The sequence below is a fragment of the Podarcis liolepis genome (assembly GCF_965112155.1).
Source record: "Podarcis liolepis genome assembly, chromosome: 1".
Taxonomy (NCBI): domain Eukaryota; kingdom Metazoa; phylum Chordata; class Lepidosauria; order Squamata; family Lacertidae; genus Podarcis; species Podarcis liolepis.
In genome coordinates, this window is record NC_139554.1 from 79458770 (window position 1) to 79473939 (window position 15170).

At 43.9% G+C, this 15170-nt stretch overlaps 1 protein-coding gene across 1 annotated transcript; it reads left to right on the forward strand.

The window, feature by feature from the left end:
- LOC310705067 (veficolin-1-like) lies at positions 1–7303 on the forward strand. The gene is made up of 8 exons (XM_083499412.1): positions 1–214; positions 1836–1973; positions 2183–2245; positions 2530–2574; positions 2930–3063; positions 4408–4537; positions 5995–6129; positions 6366–7303. The coding sequence occupies exons 1-8, from the start codon at positions 109–111 to the stop codon at positions 6614–6616; spliced, it is 1002 nt and encodes a 333-aa protein (XP_083355538.1). The 5' UTR covers positions 1–108; the 3' UTR covers positions 6617–7303.
- The last annotated feature ends 7867 nt before the right edge of the window (positions 7304–15170 follow it).

Consider the following 15170-nt stretch of genomic DNA (forward strand, 5'->3'; position numbering starts at 1 on the left):
CATTCCTGTTTACACAACTGTTTGGGATTGCCATATATATAAGCCCCTCCACCGCCACTTGCCTCTGTTTCACCCAGAGGAGCGGCCAAGAAAGTTCTGCAAGGAAAGATGACAGCCTTGACTGGTTTCCACCTGGCTCTGACTCTCTTGGTAGTTGTGTCTGTGGAGGAGAGAGGAAGCTTTGGACAGGAGGCAGAAACCAGCTGCTGTGAACGTGAGTGCAAAATGGGATGAGGTGGGAGGTGATCTTTGTTTCTGGACAAGTATAAAAGGCAGTGGGACAGCCGGTGCCTTTTATTCATCCAGTCTATTAAATATTTTAATCTGGACTGCAGATTGTTTTTGTTACCATGATGTAAGGACATTTTTTTGCTTGTTTAATTACTATTTTATATTGCATTTTTAATTTTTTTATTGTAAGCTGTCCAGGAAATGTTAATTGTACACCTATAGAAATTCAAATAGTTGTGCAGAAGGGTTATAATGAGTAAAGCTGGGCCTAAGTTTGTTCTTCTGTGCAATTATTAAGGGCAAAGGAGCCAATTTTTTGCATCTCATCAGACCACTGTGTGGCACATGTCAAGGCCAGCACTGTTTCCTCAGTTAATTGTTTGGGTATGTGAAAGTATAACTCAGGGGCTTACATTTTAGTCACAGGGATGTGATAATGTTTAATCTGGAAGCAGTGGAGGGGATGGGAGAGTGAGGCTCTTGAGGAGGACTTTGAAGGCTGGAGAGAGAAGTGATTTGGTAAATTGAGTTGTGATCTTTGAAACAAAGGGCGTTCCTCAAAAAGAAGCAGCATCTAGTCACTCTATGTGTCTCTGTCTTCTGGCTGCAACTAGCATTTTCTTCAACTTCCTGTCACTGTTCCCTTTAAATGTTCAGATTTGTCAAGATATTCCCAATCAGGCCACAGCTACCATATTTTTTGCTCTATAAGACGCACCAGACCACAAGATGCACCTAGTTTTTGGAGGAGGAAAACATGAAAAAAAATATTCTGAATCTCAGAAGCCAGAACAGCAAAAGGGATGGCTGCGCAGTGAAAGCAGCGATCCCTCTTTCTGTTCTGGCTTCTGGGATAGATGCGCAGTCTGCATTTGCTCCATAAGACGCACACACATTTCCCCTTACTTTTTAGGAGGGAAAAGGTGAGTCTTATAGAGCAAAAAATACAGTAATTTCATGAATGAGGCCAGAGTGGAAGGGGCAGGGGCCTAATTGGTCTTGAATTCCATAAAAACCTAGCTTCAGGTCTTTCAGAAAACTCTTCAAGATAAGATAGCCCAGGTTTCTTTTTCTTTCCTTTAAACTGTAGTTAAATGGTTGATTTCATACATGATAGCTTTAAGATATTTACCCTAGATATTTTAAGTATACCTTTGAAAAGGTAAACAAGTGGGGCTGTGCTTGAATTTGCAAAGACATCCACATATCCATCAGAAAGCCAGGGATTATCAATGTCCTTTCTGAAATACTCAACAGGGATTCTTAAATTGGCCCACATTTAAATTAAGATATATGGAGATATATATATAAAGGAGAAAAGGTTTCCATGGTTGCTTTAACAACCCTAACCACTTCCAACAGCTCAGGAAAGTAATTTTCCTTTCTCAAAAATCCTCACAACAGCTGTTCTGTATGGTTGGTAAAGATGAGAAGATGGCGCCTCAGGATATGAACCTGCCTTCCCCTCATGTAAATGCAGTCCTATCTGCTGCATCACATAAGATGCTTGGCACTCCAGTTCTTTCTTTGTTTAATATGCCCATGCCAGGGAACATGTCTTGTCTCACACAGGTTTATACACTGTCTCACGTTTCCTCTTTCAGAGCTGAAGGGCCTATCACATTGTGGACCAGGCGGGATCTTTTTCCAGGGCCAGCCAGGGATACCAGGAATACCAGGTGTGCCCGGAACAAGCGGATCACTTGGGCCTAAGGGTGACCCAGGCCCTCAGGGTCCTCCAGGTAAGAAGATCCCAATCTCTCCTTCAGAGTTTGTGCCAGACAGATCTGGAGATCATTTGCTCTAATTCGGCCTCATCACTGTGGAGAAGAGGCTCGCTGCTATGCTCTGCAATTGCAAACACCATGTCTAGGAGAGGGGCTGGAAAGATTGTTTCTAGAGATGTTTTGATTGTTTCCAAAGGCTTCATCTCTCACCTGTTCCTTCTCAGGTGAGAAAGGTGTTGCTGGGATGCCTGGGAAAGCTGGACCCAAGGGAGACAAAGGAGACAAAGGTAATATTGCATCTATAACTCCACTGTGAGGGGAGGGGCGTGGCAATGCAAGAGCTTGGGTTATTTGCAGGTGAAAGCTGATCCAGGTGAACACTGCATTGTGCATTGTGCCTGAGCAGAAACAGACCCCAGTGCTAACAAGGTGACCCCCTTTGCCTCTACTACTCCACTGGAGGAAAAGGAAAATAAACTTAAATAAAAGCATGGAATCTGGAACTGCCCTCACTCTCACCTTTCTTATTAGCTTGTTCACCTCACCAGACGTTGTTTTTCTTTTCCTGCAGGAGAAGACTGCAGTTTGGACACTCCTGCTGGTTGTCAGCCGCAAGGTATGTCTTATCATCATCTTAATCATCCTCTTGCTAGTACAGCTGTGTTTCTTTGGTTCAACTCACGGTCCTTTCCAATCTAATGCAAGATGGCAGTGAACACAGATCATGAGAGAAATATAGGGAAGGGTGAACTTACCCCATGAGAAATTATAATTCTTTGGTTAATAAAAAATAATAACCCCATGGTAGAAGTTCAAATTAAACTTCTCCGTATTCCCAGAATCTTCTTGATTTCTGTGCAAAACCAAACATGATAAAGACAGTAGAGGACCATGTTGCTCTCATCACACATACTTCCAGAACGGAAAATAGGTGAACTGTTTTGCATTTTCCTCCCTGATATTTCTCCTAGAGGCTGGAGCCAAAGACTGCAAAGAACTTCTGGAACGTGGAGAGACCCTGAGTGGCTGGTACACCATCTATCCTGCCACAGGGAAAGCAATGGTGGTCTTCTGTGACATGGAGACGGACGGAGGAGGCTGGCTGGTGAGCTTTATCCCATGGAGAAGGAAGAGCCATCTGTTTATGGCTTATTAAAAGGGTGTCAGACAATATGATGCACACTTTTCAAGAAGTGGAATCCCCTGCCAGGAAGGCACTTGGGCAACTCCTTCCTCCAGAGACATCTCCTTCACTGAGCAAAAGAGACTTGGCCCAGGGTGCTAAGCAAAGCAAAGGCAGCCCCACATGCTTTCTGCTCATGCATGCTCATAAAGAGTAGACTAGAGAGAGGAAGCAGCAGGAGGAGCTGCCTTCCCTTGTTTGCTGGCTTCTGCAAAGCTCAGAGGAGGTGTTGTCCAAGGGCGTTCTGTAGGGGAACAGCTTATGTAGGGGAATGGAGAAGGGTTTGCTATTGGCTTGTCCACACTTCCACAATCCTTTGCTTAAAAAACATGGGTCCGAAAGGTTTTCCGCTTGTCCTGTGCTTTCTGAAAGGACATGTGGTGTAAGCTGAATGCAAAACTATTAATCTGAATCAACAGAGGAGGGAACATGTATAAGTCTATCCCTTGCCATGTTTTTTGTTTACGTTATACAGTGGTACCTCGGGTTACAAACGCTTCAGGTTACAGACTCCGCTAACCCAGAAATAATACCTCGGGTTAAAAGTTTGCTTCAGGATGAGAACAGAAATTGTGCTCCAGCAGTGAGGCAGCAGTGAGAGGCCCCACTAGCTAAAGTGGTTAAGAACAGTTTCAGGTTAAGAACGGACCTCCGGAACGAATTAAGTACTTAACCCGAGGTACCACTGTTGTGCTTTGTAGAGGAGGTATGGTGTGGAAACCCTGCTGATGCCCTTGCGAAAATTTGTTTTCATTTTTTTATAAGGTTATTGTCCTCATTTCCTAATTTATCACCCTGTTGAGATATGTTAGACTGAGGAAGGGTCAGTAGGGATACCTCTTTATATTGTGGGGCTTGTTCCAAAACCAATCAGTCTGCCTAAAAGAGCCCACCCAGCCAGGTGCACCAACTCTATGGGGCTGAGGTGTCTTCGGCCCCCTTAATATTTGCTAGGATGGGGGTGGGCCCCTCCATGTTAAAGGAGGCAGAGTGCAGAGCCTAGCATGGCACGGCTTAAGTGTCGGCCTCCTGCTGAGCACATGTGAGGAGGAGTGGCTGGCCATTGTAGCTGGCTGCCCCATGCTCGGCTTCCTCCCGGCGATATGTGACGTTGCACACATTGCGTGTCACTTGTGTGACTTCATGTGCACACAGCAAATGGTGGGCCCCCTCCATCTTAGCCTCTGCACCTAGCACTTGTAGGGAATAGGAAACAGGCTTGTCTTTCAGCTGGGACACTGACATATCACCTCCCTTTGCCCCCAGGTCTTCCAGAGGCGACAGGATGGGTCGGAGGATTTCTACCGTAACTGGGAGTCCTACAAGAAAGGGTTTGGGAGCCATGCATCAGAGTTCTGGTTGGGCAATGATAAAATCCATCTTCTTACAAGCTCTGGTAAACCAACGTTTCCTCTTCTGTCTGATGCTGGAGCATCACTGGAAAGCTTGGGGATTTTTAATGAATAATGGAGAAAGGTGTGGAATCAGTTATTGAAAGCTCCTCCAGAGTCGGACCTGTGAAGTTTTTACGTTGGGATAAATAGCTGCAGGGTCATGTCTGGAGCATATCATTGGAAGAGTGCTCTTGGTGTGTACGCTGTGGAATCCCACAGGGCACTATTTTATTCCCAATGCTATTCAACATCTATATTAAGCTAATCACTGGGAGTTTTGGAGCAAGGTGTCATACACTGATGATACCCAGCTTCATTACATCCAAGTCAGGACAGACAGTGCAATCCCTGGACATGTGACTGGATACAATGCTTGACTGGATGAGGGTCAGTAAATTGAGCTTGAATCCTGCAAAGGCTGAGGTCTTGCAGGTGAGTGGTTCCTGTGTCCAGGTGGTAGGTCAACTGCCTGTTCTGAAGGAGCAGATTTTCAGCTGGAGGGGTACTCCTCCATCCATCTTTGATCTAGATGGTGAAGTGATTCATGTGGCCTTCTACCAGCTGTGACCATTCCTAGACTGGGATAGCCTGACTATGGTAGCCCATGCATTGGTAACCTCAAGACTTGACTACTGCATTATGTTTTATGTGGGGCTCCCCTTGTATCTAGTGTAGAATGCAGTGGCCAGACTTTTCACAAGAGCAGGTTACTGGCAGCATGTTACTCCTTTCCTAAGAGAAACACATTGGTTGCCAGTTTCCTACAGGGCAGGTTGAAGTTTCTTGTCTTGATTCACAAAGCCCTACTTGTTACTTTTTTTCTGAACCCCGTCAACAGTTTGCTTCCGTGAAAGGGTGTTGGGAATTGTTTCATTGCAGTAGTGCATGATCACTTCTATGCCTGAAGCTGGCTCCCCATGCTTGTGAAATTTCCATTCTTGGGACAGCCACATCTGTTGAGTAGCTAAGTAATTGTACTGCTTTGCTTAAGTGTCCTTACAAAACCAGAACTATGGCTCTGCCTTCCACCCCGCCAGCTGCCACAGCCTAGAGCAAAAGCTGCTGGTCTTCACTGTAGCTGTAAACATGTTAAAGGCTTTCTCTTGTCAACAATGACACAACCCCTCTCACACACTAAGTAGAATAATAGAAGCATAACCACCCGACCCCATCCCACTCACCACTCCTCTTCCCCCCCCCTTCTTCTTCTTCTTCTTCTTCCTAATTGTTTAAACCAATTCATAAACCAAGAACTTATACATTGACCACTAATAATGAAACCTATGTCATAGATATTTTTCCACATTTATTATGCTGTTCTTGTGATATACAAATGACATGAGAAAACTTGGTATACTTATTTGTATAACATTATTCTTGTTCATAAAACACAATTTAAAAAACACAAAAAACAAACCAATGCTTACTCTCAGATCTCTTCCATTCTCTTGGGGGTTAGGAGTACAACAATTGCGAATTGACGTGAAGGACTTCAATGAAACTAGAACTTATGCTACATATACCAGCTTCAAAGTCTTGAGTGAGAGGGACAACTACACTCTGGAAGTGGGCTCCTATTCAGATGGCAACATGGGTGAGTTACACAAAGAATTCCCTTTGAGGCATCTGCTTCAAAGTAACCTAAAAACACAAATACTGCATTTTTGAAGGTCCAGGAATTGAATTTAGGAGGACCTTCCGCCTGCAGAGCGTCTCCTCTGGCACTTATATATGTGACCTAGCAGTGCATCTGCCTTTTTCCACTGCCTTAGCACACACAGTTAATGTGAAAGAGGTGAATTCGATGTTTCCCCTGCTCTTCTCTTTCAGGAGATTCTTTCTCAGGACACCGGGGCATGGCCTTCTCCACCCGAGACAAGGACAACGACACCAACGAAAAAGGCAGCTGCGCTGTGGCTTACAAGGGGGGCTGGTGGTACAGTGTCTGCCACTCTTCCAACCTGAATGGCCTGTACCTCAAAGGCGAACATTCTTCTTATGCTAACGGCATCAACTGGTCTGCTGGGCGGGGGCATCATTATTCTTACAAATATGCAGACATGAAATTTAGACCTCAATAGGTGAAGTGTCCACCTGTTCAGGAACTTGCTTCTGCATTCCATGCCTGGCAGGGCAATCTCTGAATGCGGAATCATCTGCTTTTAAAATACAACACACACAGAGGCCCTCCTTGGAGCACAGGGCACTGAACAGGAAGAGGCCAGTCTGATGAAGCACCTGGTTGTCACTTGCAGAAGGCCGCCTTTCATTCCCCTTGTATGAATGGTAGAAAGGATCCCACAGTGAACATTTCGAATGGACAAATTGTGGCTGGCTGCTTGCTTTGAAAAACCCACAACGTCCCCACATAAAGCAACAGCCTTATGTTGAACTGCAGCGCTGGTGGGTGCTGAACACCACACAAGAAGTTTACATGCTGGTTCAAATGCTTTTTAAAAATGATGTGAAATGTTCTCATTATTTTTATAAATTCCTAGTCTGTGGCATGAGGATGAACAGAGTTCCCATGTTTTGTTTCGTTATTGTCGCTTGGGTGCTTTATCAATGCACATTGGTAAAGCAACACATCACAAAATGATGCATTTTCATATGTACAGTCATATCAATAATGGTTTTATACAGAGTTTTGTCGGTGCACATTGATAAATGGAGTGGGGTTGGGGAGATACGAAGGAACCAAAAGTTGTAGCAAACAGCACATTTGCAAATAAAAACTAGAACAATGCAGAGTTCCTAATTGATCAGTTCATACTGCCTTGTGCCTTTTACTTACAATTTGCAGCCAGGTTTCTTTCCCCCCTGTAGCCCTACAATCACTCTGACATTGCACTGGAGATTATAATCACGAGGGCCTTTCTAGAATATTCATTTATACATTTTTAAAAGCACATTTGTGTTGCTAAATACCTACCAACCTCCCGTCTTCTCTTGAGGCTTAATTTTTATTGTAGTATTTCTCAGGATTCCAGTTAGAATATTTTGCTACTGGGAAAATACATACACAACATATTTCATTCTTTTACGGGCCACACGCATCAGATGGACATCAAGGTAGAAAATGACATAAAGGAGCTATTGCATTCAGATAACTGTTCCTTGTGCTTCTTTTTCTGGGGGGACGCATACCCCTAAACATTTTGTGAATCTAAGTTTGGCCTCATTGAGGGGCAGTATTTCAATATGAGTAGGAAAATGAGAGTACCCCTAAACATTTTTTAAGAAGAAAAGCACTGGCTGTTCCTATAAACAAACAGCTATGCTGACAGGAGATACTGCAGAATCCATTCATTTGCGATTGCCATTGCCTTATCATGCTAGCAGGGCTGATGGGAGTTTTAGTCCAAAACAGTGGGTGAGAGACTTGCAATATATTTTATGCTCTTCTTGGCAGTTGTCACCCATACATGGAGAGAGGGAAAGAGAGAGAGGTGCAGAGAGTTAAACAGTATCCCCTATTTGAGCCTCTTTGGACTTTGGCTTCGCACACTTTCTTTATGTTTATACAACTCCTGCTCCTGGACACGCTGGTTCAAAGAGACAGAGAACAACTGGGAAAGCATTGTGATATGAAACAGGGAGAAGCACTGCAGCAAAGCAAAAGGGTGCATATTTACCTTTAGATTATACCTCAAGCAGTTTCCAAATTCAAAACATGGAGGGTAAGGCATTTACTACAGTAAGACCCTCACTTTGTGCAATGGGGGAGGGGGGCTGGCAGCATACCAGGATCACGTTATTGTAAAACGTGCATCACCCAAACAATGACCTGCTTCTGGGGGTGAAAGCGAGCTGGTCTTGTGGGGATGTGCAGGCTGAGCTGTCTGAGGCCAAAGGCCGGATCACTTTAAGTACACTGTTAGGACCTGACACGTCTTTTAACAAAGGAAAAGTTTGAATCAGGACCGCAGTGCAAGAAGCTTTTCCAGCCAAAAATCGGCTCTGCTCCAAGCCTGTTTGCCACATTACTCCCATAATTGGTGGTACATTTTCTTTAAACTTCCTTCTATAATTCGGTCAAGCAAGTCACACTTTTAAAGATAAATCTATTTTAATTTTTGCACTGGGTTCTTCAGAAACTGTTTAGAGAGATTCAGTTAGAAGCCCTGATATTTCCTGCTATTGAGGCACCTTTGTGCAGTTGCTTGCTATCCCAGGGAAGCAGCTGAGCAACTCAGCAGCCAATCGGAGCCAAGAAAGCGGTGCTAAATTAGTCTGGCAGGAACGGAGCCACTTGTTTTCCTCTCCGACCTCTTGGAAACCTTCAGCTGCCTTTGGACGAGCGAGCGTGCACTTGTTGTGACACCGACAGCTGCAACTTCCCAGCTCAAGAGCCCGAGCCCGTAGACACTCCCTACCAAAGGGCAGAAAGCGCCATTTCAGCAACAGCTTTGGGGAGCTCAAAAGCGAAAGGAAAATGCTGCGTTTCCATAAGACGTTCAGATTCCTGAATGCAACAATGAGGAATGAGATTGTTCCTCGAGCAAATGTCACGGGGAAGCCACCTAAGGAGATCATAACGCCAATGGTAAGTATCCCTTTTTTGGTGTCTCTGGACCACCAGGAAATTAGGGTAGGGCAGCAGATACATTGTATTGTCGTGTGCTTAGATGTCACGTTCAGATTTCAGAAGGTGAGAATGGTTAAGGTGTCCCCTGAATTGGCAACTACACACTTTATCCAGCCACAAACCTGAAGCCTTGATTTTGGTTTCTGAAAGGCAGCCTAGGGAATTCCCTTTTTTCCTCCTCTCTTGTCTTTTCTTCCAGTGAATAAATTCCCCACGATTTGCACTGTGATATCAGGCACGAAAATGGCACAGGATTTAAGGCTCCTGAGCTGAATGCCACACATTCACACTTGCCTGCTTCTTCGTTAAAAGTGGCAGCGGGTTCTAACCAAGTGTTTAAGTAACGCTTTGAACAGACTGCGCCATTTGGCCCTCAAGCGGCTGGCCTAATAGTTTCTCGACTGCCTTGAGTGCTGCTGGGGCTCTAAAGCAGCTCCTCCCCACCCTTCTGAAACATAGGCCATTACACCTTCCCCGCTATATACTGTCTCAAATTCTGTTCCCTAAAGTTGCAGCACAACAGTACGAGTTTATTGGTGCAGTCGGGTTGCATCTATTCCTTGCAACATGGTTGTGGCACATTTGCTTCATATAACGTGCAGGAACAGCTCAAAATGGCTCTTGGTCCCACAGGCCACATTTGAATGTCACTGTCAACTCTTTTAACTATAGTATGGACGTGTATCAAAGTAGGGCTTTCCCACAAGCCAACCTTCATTTCAAGTCTTCCTAAGTGATGGCTCTCCTACTGCAGGTCTGGTGGGTCCACGTTCCATGCAGCCAGGGCTGACTCCAGAGTTTGCAGCCTAAGTCGAAGGACAAATCAGATGTCTAGAAGCTATCAGGATGGCAGTTATTATCTTTCTCCAACACTGGCACTGGGATATCGTGGTAGGCTAGATTAGGAGCCATGTGGCACACACAGCTCTTGTCCTCTTAACCCCTTGGCATCGCACCCCCTTGATCCCCAGCACCTGCCCACTGGGAGGGGCAGCACTACCTGCAGTAGGCAGAACAACATCATAATACTCATATTTCTTGCAGCAAAGTACAGATTACATACATATAGCTTTAAACTGTCTCTACATACACCTGAAAACTTTTGAGACGTGAGTACACGTGCGCCGAAAGGTGTGTGTACCGTACTTTATATTACTCTCCACATGTTGTTTGCTTTGTGGATTTGAAGGTATTTCCAATCACTTTTGGGGGAAAGAAGCTAAGCTTTTGTTTAACACATTTAATCAATGCAAAAAACCCTAATAGCAAAAAACAAAACAAAACAAAAAACCAGTGCTCTTAGACACATGTAGAACTCCCTCCCCCCCCCCAGCAAATTAATAATAATGGGCAAAGTGTTATTTATAGAGACCATCTCCTCCCACCCTCAACTCTTGCACATCCAGCCTCATTTTAAAAAATCATACAATTCATTTCCTCATCCTTCCCAGCTTAAAGAGCGTTAAGAACTTTGGCAATATGCCTGCACAGAGCCATTGTTCTCCAGATCTGATACACGTACCAGGAAATAGAAATTTCACAGCTCTATACCTTTTATGGCACAATAAAGTGAGAAGCAGCTTTTAGAGGCCTTTAACCTATAAGAAAATCAAATATTTATTTGAATATACATAGGCAGTATCTCCAGCCTTTATTGATCAGTGTAGAATTTTTGCAACCACAAATAAATTCTACCAGTTTTTATGGCCTCAAGTCATGTCCCCCTTTCTTCATGTTGCTTTAATTATTCAGAGTTTTTCATTTTTGTGGCATGCACATTGACTTTCTTGCTGAAAAACTAAGTTTTTGGCACCAAATTAACAGCCCCGGTCATGTCAGTAACAATTTATGATTAAAAGAGTGGTTTCTGAAGGAAGGGCAATTTTTTCTTCATTCTTTCATCAGATGAATATCAACTGAATTAAATTGCGAGTAAACACAGTTATTGAAAATCATGTCCACCCTCTATAGAAACCAAATATGCTTTACATATTTTTTAGTACACACAAGAGTTAGTATGCACAGCCAGTCCCACAGGCACAGCAGAATATAACTAGTTCAGATGATTTCTAATTGGGATCAGGCAGGCCTGTGCTACTGCTCTCAGGACAAAGTCACTTGAAAGTCAGGCTACTGCCAGTATGCCATTGCAAAAAGATTATCTCCTTGCTCAGAAGTAATCTAAAGGCGGCACCATTCAGCAATACTCCTCTGGGCTGACTACAGCCTTTGCTTATAGCTAGCAATAGTGAGGGCCCAATTAACACTTTATATTGAATGAGGAAAATTATGTACATTGCATCATAGGAAAAATTAAACGACAAATTAACAGGCACAGCAAGACATTTGGCAAGAGTAGGTTGTACAGTACAGGGTTCAATCTCAACCAAACCATGAGGTGGGTGGGTGTGTACACATACATACATACATAAACATAAACCCACTCCCTTTGGGAGAAGAAAAGGCTAAGGAGTAAACCCTACATCAATCCAGAGCGGAATCCTTAAGACGGTTGGATGGTGCCTTGATGCCTCCTTCTAGCAACTCCTGCAGCCAAGCTGGTGCCAAACGTATAGCTCTGCTTTCCTTTGGACCACATCAGTAAGGCCAAGAGGGAGGTCTTGTGGTCTGCGCAACCCAGGACCTCCATACACACTGCCCAGGCTTGTGCCTTGGGGAGGTCACTTCGGTGTTGCTAACACAGCAAAAGCAACACAGGAGGCAGCAGTTATGAGTTACTGGTCTCCACAGCTACAGCAGGCGCTGTGATTCTCCAGTGGTGTGACTTCATACACACCCACCCTAAACACACCCATACTGCAGGTGTTCCTCAAAACTGAGGCAAACTTTACAAGACTGTCTTAAGATGAAGAATTCTTGTTCTCAACCCCATCCATCTCTATTACCCATTAGCCCGTCCCTCCTCCCCGCCTCTTATTAAAGTGGGAACAGCATCAAAGCTGTGTGAGTGGAGAGCAGAGGATTTTGTTTTCCTGCCCCATTGTGCTTGTGAACAGACTAGAGAGAACTATGAGATGTAGTTCTTCAAAAGCTCCTGGTTCTGAATGAAAAGGAGGAGTGCATCTGGGAGCTATCAAAGGGAGGCCAACACTGGAAATCTAAATATAAGCAATCATATGAATTGTGTTACTTTTTATTAGATGTTATCTTTTGTGGTTGCATTTTTTGCAGTTCCATTTTAAATTGTAACCTGCCCTGGGACCTTGGGGTGAGGGATGGGTAATAACTAAAATAAAAACCCAAGCCCTCTGATTGACTTAGTTTTCCCAAGTTTTCCTTTTTTGGTATGAAACCTAGAAAAAAGCCCAGTCCAAAGAGTTCCTCATCTCTAGAGCACACATGTATGCAGTATTTATACCCTGCTAAGACTCCCAAGACATTTTCAAAACTACACAATTAGGTGTATAGCAATCTCTTTTAGGCCCTGGCGGTTATTAATGCAATTCAGTTTTCAGGCTCTTTCACAGAAGGGGCTATAGGAGCTGAAGTGGGCTCAGCATGCCTGACTGTTAAAAAAGATACTAGCCAACAGAAGGAGGCCTTTCAATTATCTGCAGATTATTTTGGGCCCTGGCAGTCAGACTAGTCAGGAAACTGAGGAGTCTTTCAGAACCACAACGAACATCCATCCTATAAGGACTTCACTGCACTGTACTCATCACACAGCACATACATTAACTTTAGCCCACTTGCTTTCTTCCCTGCATGAACTATAAATGGTGATTAGCCGAGGAGAACCCAGAATGTTCTACAATATTCATAATTCCTGCAGACGACATTCACCTCTGTTTCTTTGTACAGGAACAAGCTATTGGACTGACTGTGATGTTTGTAACCTTCTTGGTCCCATCCGGTTGGATATTGAGCCATATGGAGGATTACAAGAACGCGCACCGTGAATGAAGCACAGGCAGAAGTTCTCCACTATGAACGTGGTCACAAGGCAGATGCCAAAGGAACTTGCATCCTCCCATATGCAAAGCTGTCTCTTGCTGTTTTTATAATTAAAAAATTGCTTTTAAAAAACCACAGTGAAACTTGTTTGTTCAGGAAAAAATGCCCCTTATTCCTCTTCCCTATAGCAACATGAAATAATAAAACATGCCAGGGAAAGAAGAGAATAAGTATTCAGTTAGCATAGCGCAGTGGCTTGGAAGATCAAGCTGTAAATCTGAAATTCCCCAGTTAAAATCTCGTTTCCGCCACAAACTTGGAGATGGTACAACAGAAAAAGGAGAATGTGGTTAACAGCCTTCTCAATTAAGCAGTGCCTTCTCATGTCTCTCAGGCCCTAATCCTATACACACAGTACATAGTGGGACTCGCTTCCAAGTAAATGTGTTCCACAGATACTTTCCAACCCACATTAATGTGAAAGCAAGAAACAAGCGACACTGACTGTTGGCCTTTTTCTAGGATGTGCCATTCCAGACTGCAGGAGGGGACTAACTTAATGAAATGCCCCTCCAGAAAAGCAAACAAATGCTGCATATAGATAACTAGCATGTCAGGGTGATGGCTTGACTAGAACTCTTTCAAATTCGAAGCTGCTACTGCAGGTTGGATCAATATAACTGTGAAACCGATTTACCATCTCTAAGAACAAGGTATGCTGCCATTAACAATGGCCTCTACATACTTTTGTTACAGACAGATGCATTATCCCCCTCACAAGGACTAAAGACTGGAATACATAGTACACAGTTAAAATGGACCACTTTGAAACTCAGCTGAATTAGTGGAAATTATATGTTGTAAATGCAGTTGTACAAAATCACGCAACTATCTGTATCAAAATAATCAGTTAGCCAACCCCACACCTATAAAAGGTTGAGTGATGTGGCTTCATGTCGCACTTTTTGCTATGTTATCAGTTATAAACCAGTGTAACTGAGCAAGGCTGTGATGCGATCAGAAAGCTGTTTATACACAACTGGCAGCAGCTAGTTCTCATACTTTTAGTTTCTTTAGCAGATGACCAAAGAACTATTAGAAATGTTAGCTGCTGATTTTTTTACATGAGATAGGCCAGTCAGCCCCTTTGTGAGTGATTAATAGTTTTTTACAAGACATTTTACACTGCTCTGACCAGCCCTGGGAAGTTGTGAACAGTAGATAATCTAATCATAATTATCAATTCACCATCACCACAGTTCTCATTAATTTAGAGAAAAATATCTGGTCCCATGATCTCCCTAGAATCATAGAGTTGGAATGGACCCCCCCCCCGGGTCATCTAGTCCAGCCTCCTGCAATTCAGGAATCTTTGGCCAATGTGGGGCTCAAACCCATGACCTTGAGATTAAGAATCATAGAATTGGAATAGACCACAAGGGCCATTGAGTCCAACCCCCTGCCAAGCAGGAAACACCATCAGAGCACTCCTGACATATGGTTGTCAAGCCTCTGCTTAAAGACCTCCAAAGGAGGAGACTCCACCACACTCCTTGGCAGCAAATTCCACTGTCGAACAGCTCTTACTGTCAGGAAGTTCTTCCTAATGTTTAGGTGGAATCTTCTTTCTTGTAGTTTGGATCCATTGCTCCGTGTCCGCTTCTCTGGAGCAGCAGAAAACAACCTTTCTCCCTCCTCTATGTGACATCCTTTTATATATTTGAACATGGCTATCATATCACCCCTTAACCTCCTCTTCTCCAGGCTAAACATGCCCAGCTCCCTTAGCCGTTCCTCATAAGGCATCGTTTCCAGGCCTTTGACCATTTTGGTTGCCCTCCTCTGGACACGTTCCAGTTTGTCAGTGTCCTTCTTGAATTGTGGTGCCCAGAACTGGACACAGTACTCCAGGTGAGGTCTGACCAGAGCAGAATACAGTGGCACTATTACTTCCCTTGATCTAGATGCTATACTCCTATTGATGCAGCCCAGAATTGCATTGGCTCTCATGCTCTACTGTAGACTGAGCTGTTGGCCTACTTCCCCCACCATTTCTCTATATTCAATTTTTAAAGAAAATCTGGACATTTTCCTCTCCCCACTCCCAAGGGATTCCCCCAAGGGAATCTGAC

Bases quoted from the DNA above. Each gene is read 5' to 3' on its own strand.
- LOC310705067 (XM_083499412.1), top strand. From the start codon at position 109: ATGACAGCCTTGACTGGTTTCCACCTGGCTCTGACTCTCTTGGTAGTT. The intron at 1,974-2,182 runs GTAAGAAGATCC...GTTCCTTCTCAG, and splicing joins AGGCCCTCAGGGTCCTCCAG to GTGAGAAAGGTGTTGCTGGG. The intron at 4,538-5,994 runs GTAAACCAACGT...CTTGGGGGTTAG, and splicing joins CCATCTTCTTACAAGCTCTG to GAGTACAACAATTGCGAATT.